Genomic DNA, 20276 nt, shown 5'->3' with positions numbered 1-20276 from the left:
CCCAGTAGACTTCTGTGTTGAAAGAGTTTTTTCCTTTGAGTAATTTAAAGATGTTGCTCTACTGTTTACTTGCTTGCACTGTTTAAATACACTGTTGTTCTTAACCTCGTTCCTCTGTAAGTAATGAATCTTTTTTTTTTTTTTCTCCTTCTGGCTGCTTTTAAGATTTTATCTGGTTTTAAGCAATTTTGATTATGAGGAGCATTAGCTGACTTTTTTTCATGTTTCTTATGCTTAGGGGTTATTAAATTTCTTGAATCTCTGGGTTCCACATTTGAATCTCAGATGTGGAAAAATTTAAGCCATTATTTCTTCAAATGTTTTTTCTTCCCTTCTTTCCTTTTTGAACCTCTTATTTCACATGTATTGGGTTGCTTGAAATCATTTCACAATTCACTGATGATTTGTTCATTTTTTAAAATTCTCTTTTCTCTGTGCTTCATTTTTATGCAATACTTACTGCATTGTCTTTGAATTTACTAATCTTTTTGATTGAAATGTCTAATCTCTAACTAATCCTATCCAGTGTATTCTTCGTCTCATACATTGTAATTTTCATCTCTAGAATTTTGATTTTGGTCTTTCTAAAAATATTTTCCATGTCTCCACATAACTTTTGAACATGTGGAATATTATTGTAATAACTACTTTATGTCTTTATCTGCTAATGCTAACATTCTTACCAGTTCTCAGTCATTTTCAGTTCATTGCTCTATCTCTTCTGTCTGGGTTGTATTTTCCTACTTCTTTCCAGGCCTATTAATTTTTTATTGAATCCCACACATTGTGAAATCTATCTGGTTGGATGCTGGATATTTTTGTATTCTTATAAATATTCTGTAGATTTGTTCTAAGATACAGTTAAGTTCCTTGGAAATAATTTGATCCTTGTGGGTCTCGCTTTTAAGATTTGGTAAGCAGGATTGGAGCATGTGTTCAATCTAGGGCTAATTATTTCCCACTCCCGAGGTAAGGCTATTCTGTACCCAGCCAATGCCCCATGAGTTTTGAAGTTTTCTAGTCTTGCTCTTGGGAACAGGTACTATTTCTGACCTTCGAGAATGCCAGGTGTCATTACTTCTACTCTTCTCTGGTGGTTCTTTTCCCAGCCCTGGGTAATTTGCCCTCAAATATGGCCAACCACTACTCAGGTGAATACTTAAAGAGGACCCCCTGAAGATCTGCAAAGTTCTCTTCGTATTTCTTTCTTCTTCAGTATTCTGTCCTGGAAACTCTAGGCCCTTTGCCTCCGTGGATTCTGCTCTTTCTCCTCAACTCAGGGAGTCCATAGGCTTTGCCTGGATTCCCTCTCCCTGCACCATGACCTGGAAACTCCCAAGGCAGTGAGCTGGGACACTTGGAAGGCTCACCTCATTAATTTCTCACTTCTCAGGCATCACTGTGCTTTGTTGGCTGATGTTTGGCTGTAAACCATTGCTCCATATATGTTGTATGTTTTTTGTTGGTTAGGGTAAGTCTGGTTCCTATTACTTCATCATGACCAAAAGCAGAAGTTCCCATATTTCAGGTATTTTTCCTTCTTAATTTTTGTTTTATTTTGAATTTCAGGAGACTATCCACAAAGCCAGTGTTTTAGTGAGTGGTAAAATTAAGGTAGAAAACGGTCAGATTTATCAAAATCCAGTCACCTGGCTCAAGGATCTTCTAGGAGGCGACAGTTATGTGACTTGGAATTATGCTTGGAGTAAGGTGGGTAATTCTTAAGTTTATCTGTAACTTTATGTTCAAATGGAAAGGTACCTATTTTTTTATGATAAAACTACTTTTTAAGAAATCTGAAGTTCTCCAAGCTAGCTTTTGTCCTCATGTTCCTTCTACAATATGCTATGTGCTTTCTCCCACAACTCTTGTTTGCCACAAATCCCCAGGGACAGAGTTGGACAGCTGACAGCCTCTCCTTCTTTGGTCCTCATCTAGTCTCAGAAATTCAAATGCCCTCAATCTTCCCCTGTTATCCTCCCAAGTGATTTCAGGTCTTTGTGACTCCACATAGAAAATTTGAGACCTCTGGTGTGTTGACCATTTAGTTATATGTTAGTATTCTGATGCAATGAAGGATAACTTCCCCTAAAGATAAAGGAATGAGCAAGCAGCCTAAAACCCACGAAAGTTATGGTGTACTTTTGTTTGAACACAGTTTTATCCATCAGTTGCCACCCCGCCCCCCAAAAGAAATATTTTTCATTCCAACTTCCTGGACTTAGTAGTCTTCCCCACAATTCTGTCTTCTGAGTTATAAACCCAGTTTAACCACCAATTTCAAGACTATTAATGACTGACACCCTTGAAGTCCAATGATCAGCCATCTCCAGATGTCCATGGCCACACTTAAGGGAACAGTCTTGCAATGATTCACTGAGGAAAGTGTGAATCCTCAGACATCCACCATTACTGTTAAACAGAACTACAAATCCCTTCAGCCTCCACTGTCCATTACAGTAAGCCTCAGTGCCTGAGTAATAAAAGGCAGTTTCTTCTCTCTTTTTGTCTCACTTAGCTCTGCTCACCATTCCTCGTAGCTCCTCCTCTCCTCCCTTCTCCGTAATCTGTTTTCTGGTATCCTAGACCTTTGTTGCAGGTGCTTCAAAAACTGTGTTTTAGTTCCTTCACTTAGATCAGTACATCTCAGATTGCCTCTACTTTATAGTCGTTGGGTTTTTTTTTTTTTTCCTTAAAGGTTTTTTCCTTGTTCACTTTCCACCCCTGGAGTCACCAGACCATCTGCTTTTCACCTGCTCAGTACTTTCCACAATTCATAAATCATAGGTACATGCTAGGAATTAACATTTTACCCTTGGAAGTCCCTTTTTATTAAAAAGTTTCTTAAACTTGTGATAGATTATATCATTTTGCTATAATAGTCTACAGCATGAATATGGTACTGGTTTCTGTAGTTAAGTATTTTTGAGCTTATCATGTCTCTGCTTAGTGTGCCCAGTGATGACTCACTTCTCCCACTCTTTTTCTTTATTGGAACTACTGCATTTTCTGCTTTTGAATAGCTGACTGTGACATCATTTGGCCCTCACTCTGTACTTAAGCCTCATTTATATATCACGTTGCCTCTGGTCTTTTCTCATCAGCCATGTCAGTTAGTCATATGGTTTAACACCTATGTGATAGGGAAGCCAAAGGCAAATGCAGGCACTACAATTAGGAGGATTCTTGGGTGTAAGATATTCATACAAATTATCTAAGTAGACTTAGTTTTTTATTATAATTATTATCCTAAACAGTTTTAAAAATTACCATAGGGAGCACCTGAGTGGCTCAGTTGGTTGGGCAACTGCCTTTAGTTCAGGTCATGATCCTGGAGTCCCAGTATAGATTCCTGCATCAGGCTCCCTGCTCAGCGGGGAGTCTGCTTCTCCCTCTGACCCTCCCCACTTTCATGCTCTCTCTCTCATGCTCTCTCTCTCATTCTCGCTCTCTCAAATAAATAAATAAAATCTTTAAAATTAAGAATTACCGGGACGCCTGTGTGGCTCAGTTGGTTAAGCAGCTGCCTTCGGCTCAGGTCATGATCCCAGTGTCCTGGGATCGAGTCCCACATCGGGCTCCTTGCTCATCAGGGAGCCTGCTTCTCCCTCTGCCTCTGCCTGCCATTCTGTCTGCCTGTGCTTGCTCTCTCTCCCTCTCTCTCTCTCTGACAAATAAAATCTTAAAAAAAAAAAATAAGAATTACCATAGGGATTCATGTACTTCTAACAAATCCTCTAGACTGAGAAACACTACCCTGCTGAGAGTTTTCACAATATTTAAAATCCTCTTTTAAAACTTACCACAGAAACCTCTACCTCTTCTCTTTTTTTTTTTTTTTAAAGATTTTATTTATTTATTTATTTGACAGAGAGAGATCACAAGTAGATGGAGAGGCAGGCAGAGAGAGAGAGAGAGAGAGAGGGAAGCAGGTTCCCTGCTGAGCAGAGAACCCGATGCGGGACTCGATCCCAGGACCCTGAGATCATGACCTGAGCCGAAGGCAGCGGCTTAACCCACTGAGCCACCCAGGTGCCCCCTCTTCTCGTCTTGAAGGAACTCTTGAATTCATAGTCACTTCTCAATGACAGGAGTTTTTTGCTACATTAGTAAATGTAAACGTTTCTACTGATTGATTCTGAGACTGCTGGTGTGGCTATGAGTCTAGGAATATTTGGTCGTTAGGTAAGTAATGTCAGAAAACTAAGTCTTATCCTGCCTCAGACAGAATGACAGAGCCATTAGACACAGATGACTCATACTTCCTACCCAAGCAGCTGGACTGCTATACAGGGAATCCTGATGCTTACTCCCCACTGGGCATCACGGATTCCTCTCACTCACTCCTGCAGCCTTGTGGCTATTAGGTATCATCCTGATGTGGCGGAGTGATCTCTGGATGGGAAACGGGAGGCAAGCTAGTTTCTGGTTCCACTGTTGATAAGTTACTTGATCTGGAATGGTTTTCAATTCTGCCTACACATCAGAATCACTTGGTGGACCACAGCCCCATACCTTCTGACTTAATTTTTTTTTTTTTTAAGATTTTATCTATTTATTTGACAGAGAGAGATCACAAGTAGGCAGAGAGGCAGGCAGAGAGGCAGGCAGAGAGAGGGGGCAAAGCAGGCTCCCTGCTGAGCAGAGAGCCTGATGCAGGGCTCAATCCCAGGACCCTGAAATCATGACCTGAACGAGGCAGAGGCTTAACCCAGGTGCCCTGACTTAATATTCTTAATTGAAGACCAGGTGGTAATATTTTAAAAAGCTTTCCAGGTAATTGTAATAGGCAGCCTGGAGTAAGAATCCCCAATCTAGATCAAGTCACTTAACCTTTCTGATCCTCATTTTTCTTACATATAAAATAAGTAGTAGTGCTAATTGTCTCTAAAGACCCTTCCAGTGTGGAGATTCTAGGACTTGCATAGCCATGTGTGATTTATAAAGCCTTTTACATATATTTTTTCACAACCTCATGAAGTAAGAAAGTCAACTATTTATCTATGGATGTAAAACCAGAGTTACAGGAGATTAGGTGGTTTGATTAGCCTCAAGGCCAGTAAAGTGCCAGAACCAGAACTAGAACCTGGTCTTATGGTTCCTTAGTTATTATTATTTTTTTAAAAATATCCACATATAAGTGGACCCCTGCAGTTCAAACCCATGTTGTTCAAGTGTCAACTGTACATAATGTATGATATTTATGTGAAATTCACCTGTAGTGATAAAAATCACATGGATTATGTAGGTCCAGGAGGTGGAGGAAACTAGCTGGGAAAAGATACTAGGGAATTTGGGGCTAGGGATGGAAATATTCTATATCTCATGTGGATAGTGGTTACCACAATGTGGATAGTGTTTTTTTCTTAATTCATCAAATTCTACATTTAAAAGAATGCATTTTATGTATACATTATATCTCAATAAAGTTAAAATGTATGTTTAGAGTTTAAAATAAAATAAAATAATTATTATTTTTAATAATAAATTATTTTTAATAAAAAACATTATTTTCTACATTTACAACAATGACACAAGGGAAGCCACATTCCTTTCATTGCAAACAGGTTGCCCTGAACTCCTAAGAGCACATACAGTATTACCTAGCTGTCTTTATGAATTTATGCCAAGTCTCATTCTTCTGCAGCAAAAATTGTCTACTTCCACAGGAAAAAAAAATGCCTTTTTGTGATACAGTTGTGGTATGAAAATAAGAATGGCAATGACAGTTTATTTTTGTGAATGCTCAGGACTGGATTTTGCAAACAACAAACAGACTGCCTTTTTGGGCAGTGACCGAACGAGCATTAACAGCTCTCTTGTGCAAACATACTTCCCATTCAAATGACTCACTCTCTGAATTTCCACCCTTATAAATTCACTACTCTGGATTTAGTATTAACTTTTCTGTATGGTTACCTGTCACCCTACACACTTTGTAAAACAATTCCTCCTACCCCCATGATTAGGAATATCAAAATACCGAAGGTTGAGGTAGGAGTATAGAAAGTGATGGAAATTACTGGGGCACCTGGGTGGCTCAGTTAGTTATATGTCCGACTCTTGATTTGGGCTCAGATCTTGATCTCAGGATGCCAGGATCAAGCCCCCAATCAGGCTTCCTGCTTAGCGGGGAGTCTGCACGTCTCCCTCTCCCTCTGCCCCTCCTCCCACTCGTGCGCTTTCTCGCTAAAATCAATCAATCAGTCTTTTTTTAAAAAGTGATGAAAATTGTTGATCTCGACAGCCAGCCATCCTCATTGGTCAACTAATCATCCCCAGGTATCTTAACTTACACTTCCTATGAGCCCAGCTTCTATTCAGGAGACGTGGATGTATAGGATCACACCACACCACAAAAAAGGAGATGGGTGTTCAGAAACCCTTGGAAATTTAGAGAGAGCCATGTATGTAATAGTTACCACTTAAAAATATTTCATTGTACATACTTGTGATCTTTCTCTGTGTGTCAAATAAATAAATAAAATCTTTAAAAAATTTCATTGTACAGTAAAAGATCTTAAGGGATACATATATACATTTATTTATTCAATTTTCAATAACTATTTTGAAATTGTAACATGTGGTTCAAAATAAAATGGCTTATTAAAAAAAAAAGGAGATGGGTGGCCTTTTTTGTTTTTTTGGTTTTTTTGTTTATTTTTTTTAGTTTAAATTCAGTTAATTAACATATAATATATTATTAGTTTCGGGGTAGAGGTCAGGGATTCATCAGTCTTATATAATACCCAGTGCTCATTACATCACATGCCCTCCTTAATGCCCATCACCCTGTTACCCCATCCCCCCACCCACCTCCCCGCCAGTAACCCTGTTTCCTATGACTAAGAGTCTCTTATGGTTTGTCTCCCTCTCTGATTTTATCTTATTCATTTTTTCCTCTCTTCCCCTATATTCATCAGTTTTGTTTTTTAAATTCTGTATATTAGTGACATCATATGATATTTGTCTTTTTCTGATTGACTTATTTCGCTTAGCAGAATATCTTTTTTTTTTTTTTTAAAGATTTTATTTATTTATTTGACAGACAGAGATCACAAGTAGGCAGAGAGGCAGGCAGAGAGAGAGAGAGAGGAGGAAGCAGGCTCCCTGCGGAGCAGAGAGGCCGATGTGGGGCTCGATCCCAGGACCCTGGGACCATGACCTGAGCCGAAGGCAGAGGCTTTAACCCACTGAGCCACCCAGGCGCCCCCAGCAGAATATCTTCTAGTTCCATCCATGTGGTTGCAAATGGCAAGATTTCATTTTTGATGGCTGCATAATATTCCATTATAGATCTGTATACCACATCTTCTTTATCCGTTCATCAGTCGGTGGACATCTGGGCTCTTTTCATAGTTTGGCTATTGTGGACATTGCTGCTATAAACATTGGGGTGCAGGTGTCCCTTTGGATTTGTATCTTTGGGGTGAATCCCTAATAGTGCAGTTGCCGGGTTATAGAGTAGTTCCATTTTTAACTTTTTGAGGAATCTCTATACTGTTTCCAAAATGGCTGCTTTTCATTCCGACCAATAGTGTAAGAGGAATCCCATTTCTCTGCATCCTCACCAACATCTGTCATTTCTTGACTTGTTAATTTTAGCCATTCTGATGAGTGCAAGGTGGTATCTCATTGTGGTTTTGATTTGTATTTCCCTGATGCCAAGTGATGTTGAGCATTTTTTTCATGTGTCTGTTGGGCATTTGTAAGTCTTCTTTGGAGAAATGTCTGTTCACATCTTCTTTCCATTTCTTGATTGGATTATTTGTTCTTTGGGTGTTGAGTTTGATAAGTGCTTTATAGATCTTAGATACTAGCCCTTTATCTGATAAGACATTTGCAGATATCTTCTCCCATTCCGTCATTGTCTTTTGGTTTTGTCAACTGTTTCCCTTGCTGTGAAAAAGCTTTTTATTTTGATGAAGTCCCAGTAGTTCATTTTTGCCCTTGTTTCCCGTGCCTTTCACCATGTTTCTAGGAAGAAGTTGCTAGGGCTGAGGTCAAAGAGGTTGCTGCCCGTGTTTTCCTCTAGGATTTTGATAGATTTCTGTCTCACATTTAGGTCTTTCATCCATTTTGAGTCTGTTTTTGTGTGTGGTGTAAGAAAACGGTCAGGTTTCATTCTTGTATGTGACTGTCCTATTTTCCCAACACTACTTAATGAAGAGACTGTCTTTTTTCCGTTGGATATTCTTTCCTGCTTTATCGAAGATTAGTCGATCATAGAGTTGATGGGCCATTTCTGGATTCTCTATTCTGTTCCATGTATCTGTGTGCTGTTTTTGTGCCAGTAGCATACTGTCTTGATGATTACAGCTTTGTAATAGTGCTTGAAGTCCGCAATGACTCCACCACCTTTGGTTTTCTTTTTCAACATTCCTCTAGCTATTCAGGGTCTTTTCTGGTTCCATACAAATTTTAGGACTGTTTGTTCCCACTCTGTGAAAAATGTTGATGGTATTTTCATAAGGATTGCATTTGTCTAGGTAGCATAGACGTTTTTACAATATTTGTTTTTCCATGAGCATGGAACATTTTCCATTTCTTTGTGTCTTTCTCAATTTCTTTCATGAGTGTTTTATGGTTTTGAGAGTATAGATGCATTTCCTCTTTGGTTAGGTTTATTCCTCGGTATCTTATAGCTCTTGGGGCAATTGTAAGTGGGATCAATTCCTTAATTTCTTTTTCTCTCTCATTGTTAGTATATAGAAATGCAACTGATTTGCTGAATTCCTGCATGAGTTCTAGCAATTTGGGGGTAGAGTCTTTTGGGTTTTCCACATAAAATATCATGTCATCTGTGAAGAGTGAGTTTGATTTCTTTGCTGATTAGGATGCCTTTTATTTCTTTTTTGTTGTCTTGATTGCTGAGGCTAGGACTTCTAGTACTATGTTGAACAGCAGTGGTGATACTGGACATCTCTGCCATGTTCCTGACCTTAGGAGAAAAGTTCTGTTTTTCCCTGCTGAGAATGATAGTCACTGTGGGCTTCTATGATACCTATCTCTATACCTACACCGTGAAGAGTTTTAATTAAAAAAGGATGCCATACTTTGTCAAATGCTTTTTCTGCATCTGTTGAGAGGATCATGTTCTTGTCCTTTCTTTCATTAATGTAGTATATCACATTGAGATGTGGGTCCTTTTAAAATACAAATATCCAAGAGGGGTGAATCCTGAAAACATAAATAGTACGAAAGGCATATTGCCCTTCTTTTGCCTGGAGCTGCATGGAGTACCCACGGGAAGTGGAGAAGGGGGGACTTTAGGATGGGGATTGAGAGGAGGTAGGTGGTATGAAGATGAACTTTGCTTCCATCATCATTTTCCCAGGATCAGCTTTTTCATGGCAGTTACTACATTTTGATACTACCTTCTCAAATATTTGAGAATTATTTTACTTTTTAGTCAAAATGTGTTTTTGTGTTACAATGAACCTAAAAGAAAACCGACAGTTTTCTTTTGCTTGTTTGCCTTCCTCCATCCCTCCCCCCCACCTTCTGAGATCAAAAACAATTATCCTTTCCTCTTTCTTCTTCTTGGGGTAGTGCAAATTTATTAAGAACTTGCTTCATGGGGCACCTGGGTGGCTCAGTGGGTTAAGCTTCTGCCTGGGATCAAGCCCTGCACCAGGCTCTCTGCTCAGCAGGGAGCCTGCTTCCCCGACCATCGCTGCCTGCCTCTCTGCCCACTTGTGATTTCTCTCTCTGTCAAATAAATAAATAAAATCTTAAAAAAAAAAAAAAAAAAAGAACTTGCTTCATAAAACTTGAAATGGAATTAAAACAGTCATTTGGTCATCCATGAACAAATTCCCATTAGTACCAACAAATAGTTTTCCTGAAGACATAGATAAAATGGACTGATATTTTCAAATTTTCAAATGGAGCTCTAGCAGGGAAAAAGTTCTTGGACACCTCTTTAATTCTTAAAGGCGGGTTGTATTTTACATTTTTTCTTGATGCATGTTAGAATGTAAGATATAGAGAAACATTTGTTACTGCAATTAATGACAATTGAGATTAAACTTTATTTCTTCAGAGACATTACCAAATGAAGTTAATTAATAATTTCACTTGGCCAATTAACTCCATTTCCAGGATAGTAGCTAACTGAATCATCCTTCCACCCCAACTCAGACACACACTCATACACACACACACACACACACACACACATGCATTCATGCCATTTCTTCCCTAAGTATGGTATTAGGGAGTCAGCATAAACTGATTTCTGAGGATAATAGACCTTCTGCCTAAGAGCTTCCAGGAGAGAATTAGTGGCCTTAGGATAAAGCCCTTCCTGCAGTTCCACCTTTTAGAAAAGTAAGAATACAACAACCTACAGATAGCCTTACAGAATATACCTTGCCCTAATTCCAGCTTTATTACTGTTCTCATCTGGGGGAAGGTGGCATCCCATCACCCATCCCAAAATGGATTTTGAGTGGTGAAGTTGTCAAGACTGCTGGCAGCTATGCAGTCTAAGACCCTAAGAACCTCGCCTACAGCTCTTCCTACATGCCTCTGAGAGAAGGCATATGAGCTAGATTTTCATTCAAGATTTAGTTGAGGAGTCAAAGTTTCAGTTATATGCAAATGTGATGACTGTTTGCTCTTATGCTTTAGCCAACTAGAGCACAGACACTATTATGAAATGGACAGTTTCCAGGAGTGACCTAGTGCCTGTTCATTTTAAGATGTATATATTATTATCCTTGTTGAATAAATCACTCCCACCTTGTGGGAACTAGGTACTTAACTCGGTAGATTTTTCTTAAAGCTGTGTTCATTTGATGTCTCAATTACCCCAGTGGTGTATTTAAGATCTGTACGGACTCATGATCTCTAAGGCTACTAAGGTATAGTTTTACTACTTTATATTACCTAGTATTAACGGATAAAAATATACTTTAAATCTGAAATGTTGGTGAGAACATACTGAACCTGCACACTGATGGGTATAGAAGGTGTTTTGGTTATTGTCAGGGCACAACATGAACAAAACCCATTGTTTCTAATTGTTAGTTGTTTGGAGAGCTAACCAATGGCATTCAGAGGCCTCATCTCTCCTTCCAAGGCAAATGGTGATGGGTTAGCACACTGGGTAGACTGAGAGGTTCCATTTCCATTACAAAGTTCCTTTAGTTATGGGATTGAGCCCAGAGGGGGCCTAAACCTTCCAGATCCCTTTTTCTTCTGTCTGCCCCCATTCTGGTAAATAATGGGCAATTATTGAGCACTCAGAATGTGCTAGACAGTATGCCAAATGCTTTTCATATATTATTCTCATCCTCACAACAACCTAATAAGCTGCAGGTACTTGTTTTACAAATGTACAAATTGAGGTTAAACAATTTAAGATTCTTGCTTAAGAGCTGGAATTTCAGAGGGTTTTCCCCCTGCAATTGTCAGGCACTATGTGAAGTGCCAAGAGTATAAAAATAATTATGACACAGACCTTGTCTTCAAGGAGCTTATGTTAATGGAAACAGACATATTAACACATAATTTCACTTTAGTAGGATAAGTGCCTTGACAAATATGAGCATAGAAGTGATGGGGGCCTAGAGGAAGGGACTGATTATTGGAGTTTGGAAGTTCTAAGAAAGCATCCAGGAGGAAGGGAAGTTTGAGTGGACACTGGACAGTTTAACTACAGTGAACCTAGCTTCTGGGTATATTATCAGACTGCCCTAGAACTAGGAGTAGAGAACCCAAAGATGGCAACCAGAGGGCAAGTGTTTGCCAGTCAGCCTCAGCCAGCGTGTTTGTGTGTGGGTATTCCTAAGATCTGATATTTGGGGTGATAAACAATAGCTAATAAGTTCACAAACAAACCAGGAAAAGCCAAAAAATTTGAATGCACAGGCCTGAAATATTATTAATCAGTTATGTGTCTGAGTTCTTGAAAAGTACTATTTTATGGCTTGATTTTATTAGTACAACATTAATTTTTTAATGTTATAAAGTAGTGATGCTGGATTAATGGTTGTTTAACAAGTGAATGGATGAGAGAATTAATGATAAACAACAGGGGTCAACAAATATTTTCACTAAAGGGCCAAATAATAAAATCTCAGGCTTCATGGGCTTATGGTCTGTTGTGAATATTCAGTCGTGTTATAGCACAAAAGCATCCATTGATATTAAGTAAATGAATGGGTATCTTTGGTCCTAATAAAATTAAAAAAAAAGAAAAGGTGGCAGGCCAGATTTGACTGAAGGTAAAACTTGTAAGAGACAGATGTATTTGCTTCTTTCGAAATGTAGAGTTTTAAAATTCTGTGCTTAATTATGTGCAGGTGACATATCTGGGGAAGGAGCTTTTAAAGTATGTTTCTGAGGAAGTGCCCATACCTGCAGAGCCAGTCGTGGTGCCTCAACAACATCAGCCTTGTCTTCCAGGTACGTGCAGACCTACAGCCATTTCTTAGTCACGAGAAAGGCACCCAAAGGTATGGAGACAGCACTGCTTTTTTTGTATAACATGAAAATAACTGTCTTAATGTGAATAATTCAATAGCATTTTGTTGTTGTTGTTATTTAAATTCTAGGTAGTTGACATAGAGTTCAGTATGGTTCAGGAACAGAGTTCAGTGGTTCATCACTTATGTACAACACCCAGTGCTCATCATAACTTGTAACTTGTGCCCTCCTTAATGCCCATCACCCATCTAGCTAGCGCATCCACCACCCACTTCCCTCCAGCAACCATCAGTTTGTTCTCTATAGTTAAGAGTCTCTCATGATTTGTTTCTCTCACTCTTTCTCCTCCTCCTGAATGTTTCGTTTTGTTTCTAAAATTCCACATATGAGTGAAATCTTTTCTCACTGACTTGTTTTGCTTAACGTAATATTTAGTACATTCACAATGTTGTGCAACCACCACCTTTGAGTAGTTCTAAAACAACTTCCATTACCCAAATAGAAACTCCACATGCATTCAACAATCCCCCTTTCTGTATGCCTCCCAATCTACTTTCTGTCTTTATGAATTTGCCTGTTCTGAATGTATCATATAAGTGGAATCATATAACTTCCTGTGTCTGGCATCTTTCACTTAGCATAATGCTTTCAAGGGTCCTGCCTGGATGGATGTTCAGTTTCTACTTTTTGGCTGTTGGGTATAGTGCTGCCGTGAGCACACGTATACATGTATTTGTACCTATTTTTAGTTCTTTTGGATAGATACGTAGGAGTGGAGTTGCTATATCATATAGTATTATATGTTGAACTTTTTGAGGAACATCCAAAATGTTTTCCACAGCAACTGAATCATTTTACATCATATCAACAATATACAAGGGCTCCAATTTCCCCATATCCTCACCAACACTTGGCATTTTCTCTTTGTTTACAACACTGCATTTTTAACCACAGTTGATTGTAGAATTTTTTAAATGACACCTTCCCTCACAGTTCCTTTCTCTGAACCTATGCTTACTTTGGGTAGATTTTTTAAAGTATCATACAGAAAGGAAAAATGGCATTTTTCCCCTCCTGCAGGCATGATTTGGTAAGTTTTCTAAAAGCAAGTACTAAAATAAATCTTTGCTTATTAGTGTAAACTAATGTGCTTTATCTGATGGAATAGACTTTAACCTGAGAAAACTGAAGAGAATGTAGTCTTCACCGATAGCAGCGGATTTTGAAACGATCTGGAGAGAGGCAGCACACATTTCTGTAAAACAGACATAACTAAGGTTGTGTTACCCTTCTCTGCTGCAGCACCCCCTCTTTTTCCACTAGTGTCCCTGCCTCAGACCAGCTGGGGACAATATAGTCAGAAAGGAGATACAATACAGGAGACGATAGTTCTGTGGTAACAAGAGTCAAGAACCAAACAGGGATTACTATCACTAAGCCCCTAACCAGGGGCTCCCCAGGGCCATTCCTTCCTAACAAACCTTAATAATTCACTATTTCCCTCTCTAATTTTATACCTGATCCACTGTAACCTCTTAGGGTCCTTCTTTGTTCTCAAAAACTGGCTCCAGAATAGGATGCATTTTCCCCAGTAGTCTGAAGATAGCCTCAAAAGTGCTTTTCATCACTTTGGGAAAACCAGTCAGGTAAAACAGAAATTATGAAGAAGTTAAGGGGTTTAAATTGGACAGAGTTCTTGTAGTAATTTCTGGTCTTTGGTTCCTAACTCTCACTGCAGCTCTCTACCTAATCAAAACTTGGCATGGGGCCCAGGAACCTGAACTTTTTAAAATGATTCTTATGCAGCACGACTATAGACTCTGAATGACTAGTAAGTAGTATCTGATTTCTTACACAGATTATAATTTGAAAACTCTTATATTCAGCCCTTCAGCTCGATCCCACACCACACCCACTCTCATGCTTGCATGCATTGCCTGCCTCCCTCCCTCAACCTCTCGCGCTCTCTCTCTCTCTCTCTATCACACACACACACACACACACACACACAAGAAAGCTAAGCACAACCTTCATCCTCCTAGTTTCTAACCCCAAGAGTCAGAACAGAAATACAGGATCTTCCTTGTATCACACAGGTTATCTCCTCAGATTTTCCAGTTCTGAGCAGGCATTTTCAACCCTAGCCATGCTTCTCCTTCCTCAAGAGGGCTCACAGTGCCCCTGCTAAGTGAGCATGAAATTAAAAAAATGGGTTCTGAATGGCTGCTTCTGTTTCCTGTAATATAAACAAGTCTCTTGTTACTAATTTCTTTCAGAAATACTGTATTTTCTTTCCTTTAGCTATATCAGAAAATGTTAATGAACTCTATGGAGGGCCCATAGGCCAGCCAGTTTCTTGTTGCCTTAATCTGGGCCTAAGAATCTGCAAGTCTCTATTGGCATTACTTTTCTCTTTTTCTTTCTTTTTTTTTTTTAAGATTTTATTTGTGTATTTTATTAGAGAGGGAGCATGAGCAGGGAGAGGGGGAGAGGGAGAGAATCTCAGGCAGAATTCCCGCTGAGCACAGAGATCCATCTCAGGACCATGAGATCATGACCTGAATCGAAACCAAGAGCTGGACGCTTAACCTACTGAGTCACTCAGGGGCCCTCTACCTGCTGGCATTCTGTAGGCTGCTGTTGGCGTTTTACTTGAACCTGTTTGATTTAAGGTTCTTTTGTATGTGGTTTTGTAGTACCTGACAGAAATCCAAAGACCCGGCAAGTTAGAAAAATGTAAACTCTTTAACAAGCAAACTATCCAAGAGAGAATCTTTTTCCCTCTTTTGCATATCAAAACGTGGTCATGGAAATCATGGAACTGACACTCTAGATTGCACAGAGTTTAAAGGATAAACAAGGCCATATGGATTTCATCAGCCCACTTCAGATCATGAACATAATCTGTTATTTTATACTTTTTTAAGATTTTATTTATCTACGTGACAGAGAGAGAGACAGTACAGGCTGGGGGAGTAGCAAGGAGAAGGCAGAGGCAGAGGAAGAGGGAGAAGCAGGCTTCCCGTTGAGCAAGGACCCTGATATGGGGCTCAATCCCAGGACCCTGACTGAGATCATGACTGGAGCCAAAGGCAGATGCTTAACTGACTGAGCCTCGCAGGCACCCCTCTCTTACACTTTTTAATGATCACTCCAAAATACTGTTTTTTGGGAATACAGGAATGAGGAGGAGCTATTTACATTTTCCATAGCTAGAGTAACGATGCTTCCCAGCTAAAGCACCGCAGTCCTCAATCCAGCCAAATTATTAGTAGCACTCCCCTTCATTTTCAGATGTGCCTTGTTTAGATGACCCAGTACAGGAACCAAGCAAATAGGTATTGGAAAAAATGAAATTTGGACATGGTAAAAAGAGAGAGAGCAACTCTTCAATTTCATTTACTTTTTTAAAAAGTTTTTAAATTCCAGTTAGTTAACATACAGTGTAATACTAGTTTCAGGTATCGAATTCAGTGATTGATCATTTCTGTACATCACTCTGTGTTTATCATGACAAGTGCACTCCTTCATCCCCATCACCTATTTAACCCATCCCCTACCCCTCTCCTCTCTGGTAAACATCAGTTTGTTCTCTGTAAGAACTATATAGATAGTTCTTACATACTGTTGTCTAAATAGGCAAATCTTATGCATATCACTTTATATTACAAATAATTGCTGGTTACCTAATGTTCACCGCCTGACAGAGAAGGTCTTTGAGTTTAGAGTGACTTTTCTAAACTCTTAGTCCCTATTATATTCCCCCAAAGACTGGCAAAGTAGCTTCCCAGTAAACATTTATTAAATAATGTTTATTCATTGCATAAATAATGAATGGATGGAAGCATGAATACGATCCTAAGGAGAGCTAATTTAAAACTGGATTTACATGTGATTGACTGTCCTCATAAGTAGACATGCCTAGATCTCACAGGCTATAATGAATGGAGTTTGTTGTGAAGAATTCAACAAATAGTAAATGGGATTTTGGTTAGTTAATATTATCTCCTTTATTTGATCTTTCTGCTTCTGACTGTGAGATATAAGAGTTATGGCCCTTCACATTTTCTGAACCAATTATTTTTAAAACAGCTATATCCCTCTATCTCCCCGCACTTCCTCCTCCCCCTCTTTATGAGAAATCATTAATCTGTTTAGCTTTTGTAACCATTTCCTAAACTTTGATCAAATGGTATCAACACTTCATGGGACAAATAGCAAACTCAATATACAGTTGATTTCTACATACCATTTTGGAATTCTAGTATCAAGAAAATCCTGAGTCATGAAGATAAGTGATAAAAGTTTTTAATCTTGCCATTTTCAAGACTTTCCTCAATGAATCAGAGATGATGGAAGAACTTTATTCCTAGTCCTGCACAGAAACTAGTTAAACTGGTAACCCAGATTAGTGTGTTGGTGGACTCTACAATATGGTATATTAATACATTTGAAGGCATATATTATTTCTAACTAAAGATTTTAAAAATACAAACACCAGCCTTTAAAAAATGAAATTCTGTTGATGAAATCCTGAAGTACCTCTCCCTAAAGTCCTTAGAAGCTGTAAAATAGAGTGAATCTATGGTGCATTTTCCCTTGAAATTTCCCAAGTTCCTCTCAAGCCTCTCTTCTCTCTGCCTACCTGGCTGTAGTTTCTCTTCTGTGTTTTTGAGGGAATCTTCATTGATATTTCAGAATAAACTGGAGGGGAAAAAATGAACATTCCCAAACTTCTACATAATTTGTGATCACTGTGTACAGACATATCAACCTTTTCCACAGTTGTTTAAAAAGAATCTGTTAAGGTAGATGACATTTCATTATTTACCTGAAAAGTCAGTTTTATATATATCTATGTCACCTGTCACCACAGTATTAGGACAGTCAAAGCACATTATGCCAAATGTATTCATCTAAGAAAAAAAAAAATTATCTCCTGAAATCTTTATTTTCCCAAGCCATCATTTACTGCATATTAATTTACTGCATAATTAATTAATGTCAGTTTCTTTTGAGGGGACCTAACATTATTTCTTCATTTGAAAATAGAACAAGCTTTTTCAGAAAAAATAGACTCTTTTTTGTTTCTAATAAAAGCTGTCCTTGACCTACCAATAATATGTTAGAGGAAGAGTTTTCTTCCTCTAACATATTAGAGGAAGAGTTTTCTTCATTTCGGTGAAATTTTCTTCATTTCGGTGCTGTTACTGTGCGTCATTGCTGGTAGAAGTATGTGTAATCGAGCACACACACTCACAGGTGCTTCTGTTTTATGTGGTTAAGAATTTCTTCAAACTTAAACACGTAAGGAAGATGAGTGCCTGATAACAGAGCAGAAGGTGTTTATTTCAGCTCCTGTTTATGATTCGTGTTGTTTTTCATTCCTTTTTATTTTAATTTTTAAAAAATATTGTATTTATTTATTTGACAGAGATCACAAGTAGGCGAGATCCAGGCAGAGAGAGGGGGGAAGCAGGCTCCCTGCTGAGCAGAGAGCCTGATACGGAGCTTGATCCCAGGACCCCAAGACCATGACCTGAGCCGAAGGCAGAGACTTAACCCACTGAGCCACCCAGGCTCCCTGTTTTTCATTACTTTAATCATAATTATTTTTCATCATAGTATCATGATTAACTTTGACCTAATTCATAAAATGGACAATACATCTACTGATAGAGGAGAAAAGAGAAGAAAACTAATTTTCTGTTGAGCACCTGCCATGTGCCAGGCCCCCTGCCAGATCACTGTGTATACATTAAGCCATCGAGGAGCTTCTAACTAGTAAAACTCCAGAGTTCATGTCTGTGCAACAAAGGCAGAAAAAACATGAACACTTTACATATAAAAATTTTTTTAAAGATTTTTTTATTCATGAGTGGCAAAGGGAAAAGCAGGCTCCTCACTGAGCAGGGAGCCTGATGTGGGGCTCGATCCCAGTACCCTGAGATCGTGACCTGAGCCAAAGGCAGATACTGACTGAGTATCTGGATGACTGAGCCATCCAGGTGTCCAGTCTCATTCCATTTTCTATGTCCAAGATAAAACTGTAAATCAGCATCAGCTTATCTTGAGAAAAAGGCTGTTTGTAGTCTAAAACACCACGGCAGGAAAAGGATGACTGAGGCTTCTGAAGGTAGTTGTACAAATTCCTCTGTGCCTCAATTTCCAATAAACCAAGAAGAAAATAGTTGTGAAGATTAGATGGGAAGTTGCTGTGAAATGACTGGCTACTGGTTAACATATAGCAAACATTCAATAAATATAAGCTGCTATTATTATTATTTCTTACTGAAAATAGTATTAGGCTGGAAGATGGATAATCAGTTTTCTAGGCCATACAAACTTGTGTGATCTCAAGCAAGTTATGTGACTTCTCAAGCCCAGTACAACTAGGAGAATAGCCATATAAGTGAGTGTGGTTCCGCTTGCTGCTCCTCGTCCCCAACAAGCACTGCACAGCTAAAGAACCATTCTGCTCATGAAAGAAGTAGGGAGAAAGCCATCCTTCTCAAATAATATAACCAAATGTTAGATATTCTGCATAAGTCTCCTTGAAGTGAACTGGGAGATTCATCACTAGGCAAAAGAATAGGCTCATGCAACTATTCATGTTATCTAGTTGCCTAAATTAGCACTTCAAAATGACAAGCTAACTAGTTAGGTTAAAAATAATTTTAGCTTTCACTTTTCTTTTTCCTCTAGTTTTTTAAAAAATTTCCCTTAATAAATCAAAAGCAAAAATAATCAGGTTCATTATATTAACTGATATTTCACTTCTGAAATATCACTAACCTATGAATTCTTTTCATTCAACCCATTTTACCTCTCTGGCTCTGTTTCATCATCTGTAAAACAGGTCCAAGACCAAGATGATATATAAATTCACTTCTAACACCAAAGTTCTGCTTGTTTTCTCTCTGACAAATAAAAAAATTAAGTCTAGGGTGCCTGGGTGGCTCAGTGGGTTAAGCCTCTGCCTTCAGCTCAGGTCATGATTTCAGGGTCCTGGGATCAAGGCCCGCATGGGGCTCTTTGCTCAGCGGGGAGCCTGCTTCCCCTCTCTCTCTGCCTGCCTCTCTGCCTACTTGTGATCTCTTGCTCTGTCAAATAAATAAAATCCTTTTTTAAAAAATTAAGTCTATTAAAAAAAGAAAAGAAAAATGGAGTAAATTATGACTGGTCCAAAATCTCTGTGTGCTCATAGACTTGACTAGGGTCTAGGATTTGTAATAAGTAAATTTAAATATTATTTTATAAAGACAGTTTTTAATTTGTTGGCACTTCTTTAAACAGGAACTTCCAGAGAGTCAATGCAAAGCATTCCACATTATCTACAAATAAATGAAGTACTATTAATCAGCGATCAAGAATTTCTCCCATGCCATATAATGGATCAGCATTGGAAGTTCTATGTGGAATGTGAAGAGCTAACATTCTAAAGCCTTGTTTTCGTAATAATTTATTAGACATTTGTTCATTAACCCACATTCATATTTTATGGGCTGGAGGGCCTATTTTAACATACTCTTCATGAGTTGCTACTTAAAATGTGTGTTTACCATTGTAAGAAAAGATATAACTTGAACTATTATAGTACGATTAATACCTTTTTGCTATTGAAATAAAGGCATTTTTGAATTAAACCATATTGTTTCTCTGGCTTTGATTTTACGAACATAAATGTAAATCTAATCTTTCAATCAACACCTCTACCTTTGTATAAATAACAGTTGTTCCTTAAGGGAAGTAAGGATAAAAAAAGTGATAATTGGTCCATAAAAGGCCCAAATAAAGTGAATCTATTTAAAATAAGAATTTGATGTCCAAATAACCAAAAT

The 20276-nt window shown here is 38.4% G+C and overlaps 1 protein-coding gene across 1 annotated transcript in view; it reads left to right on the top strand.

The window, feature by feature from the left end:
- LOC111148420 (ankyrin repeat domain 31) overlaps positions 1-20034 on the top strand; it is a 151073-nt gene extending 131039 nt beyond the window's left edge. The window contains 4 exon segments of the mRNA XM_022504946.1: positions 1570-1710; positions 12312-12414; positions 15730-15801; positions 19732-20034. Of these exon segments, the coding sequence (XP_022360654.1) occupies positions 1570-1710; positions 12312-12414; positions 15730-15801; positions 19732-19877 (462 nt within the window). The 3' untranslated portion in view covers positions 19878-20034.
- Positions 20035-20276: the final 242 nt, after the last annotated feature.

This window comes from Enhydra lutris, unplaced genomic scaffold, assembly GCF_002288905.1.
Source record: "Enhydra lutris kenyoni isolate GAN:26980312 unplaced genomic scaffold, ASM228890v2 scaffoldscaffold19, whole genome shotgun sequence".
NCBI classification, from domain to species: domain Eukaryota; kingdom Metazoa; phylum Chordata; class Mammalia; order Carnivora; family Mustelidae; genus Enhydra; species Enhydra lutris.
The sequence above is the reverse complement of the archived record's forward strand: the minus strand, read 5'-3'. Positions and strand labels throughout refer to the sequence as shown.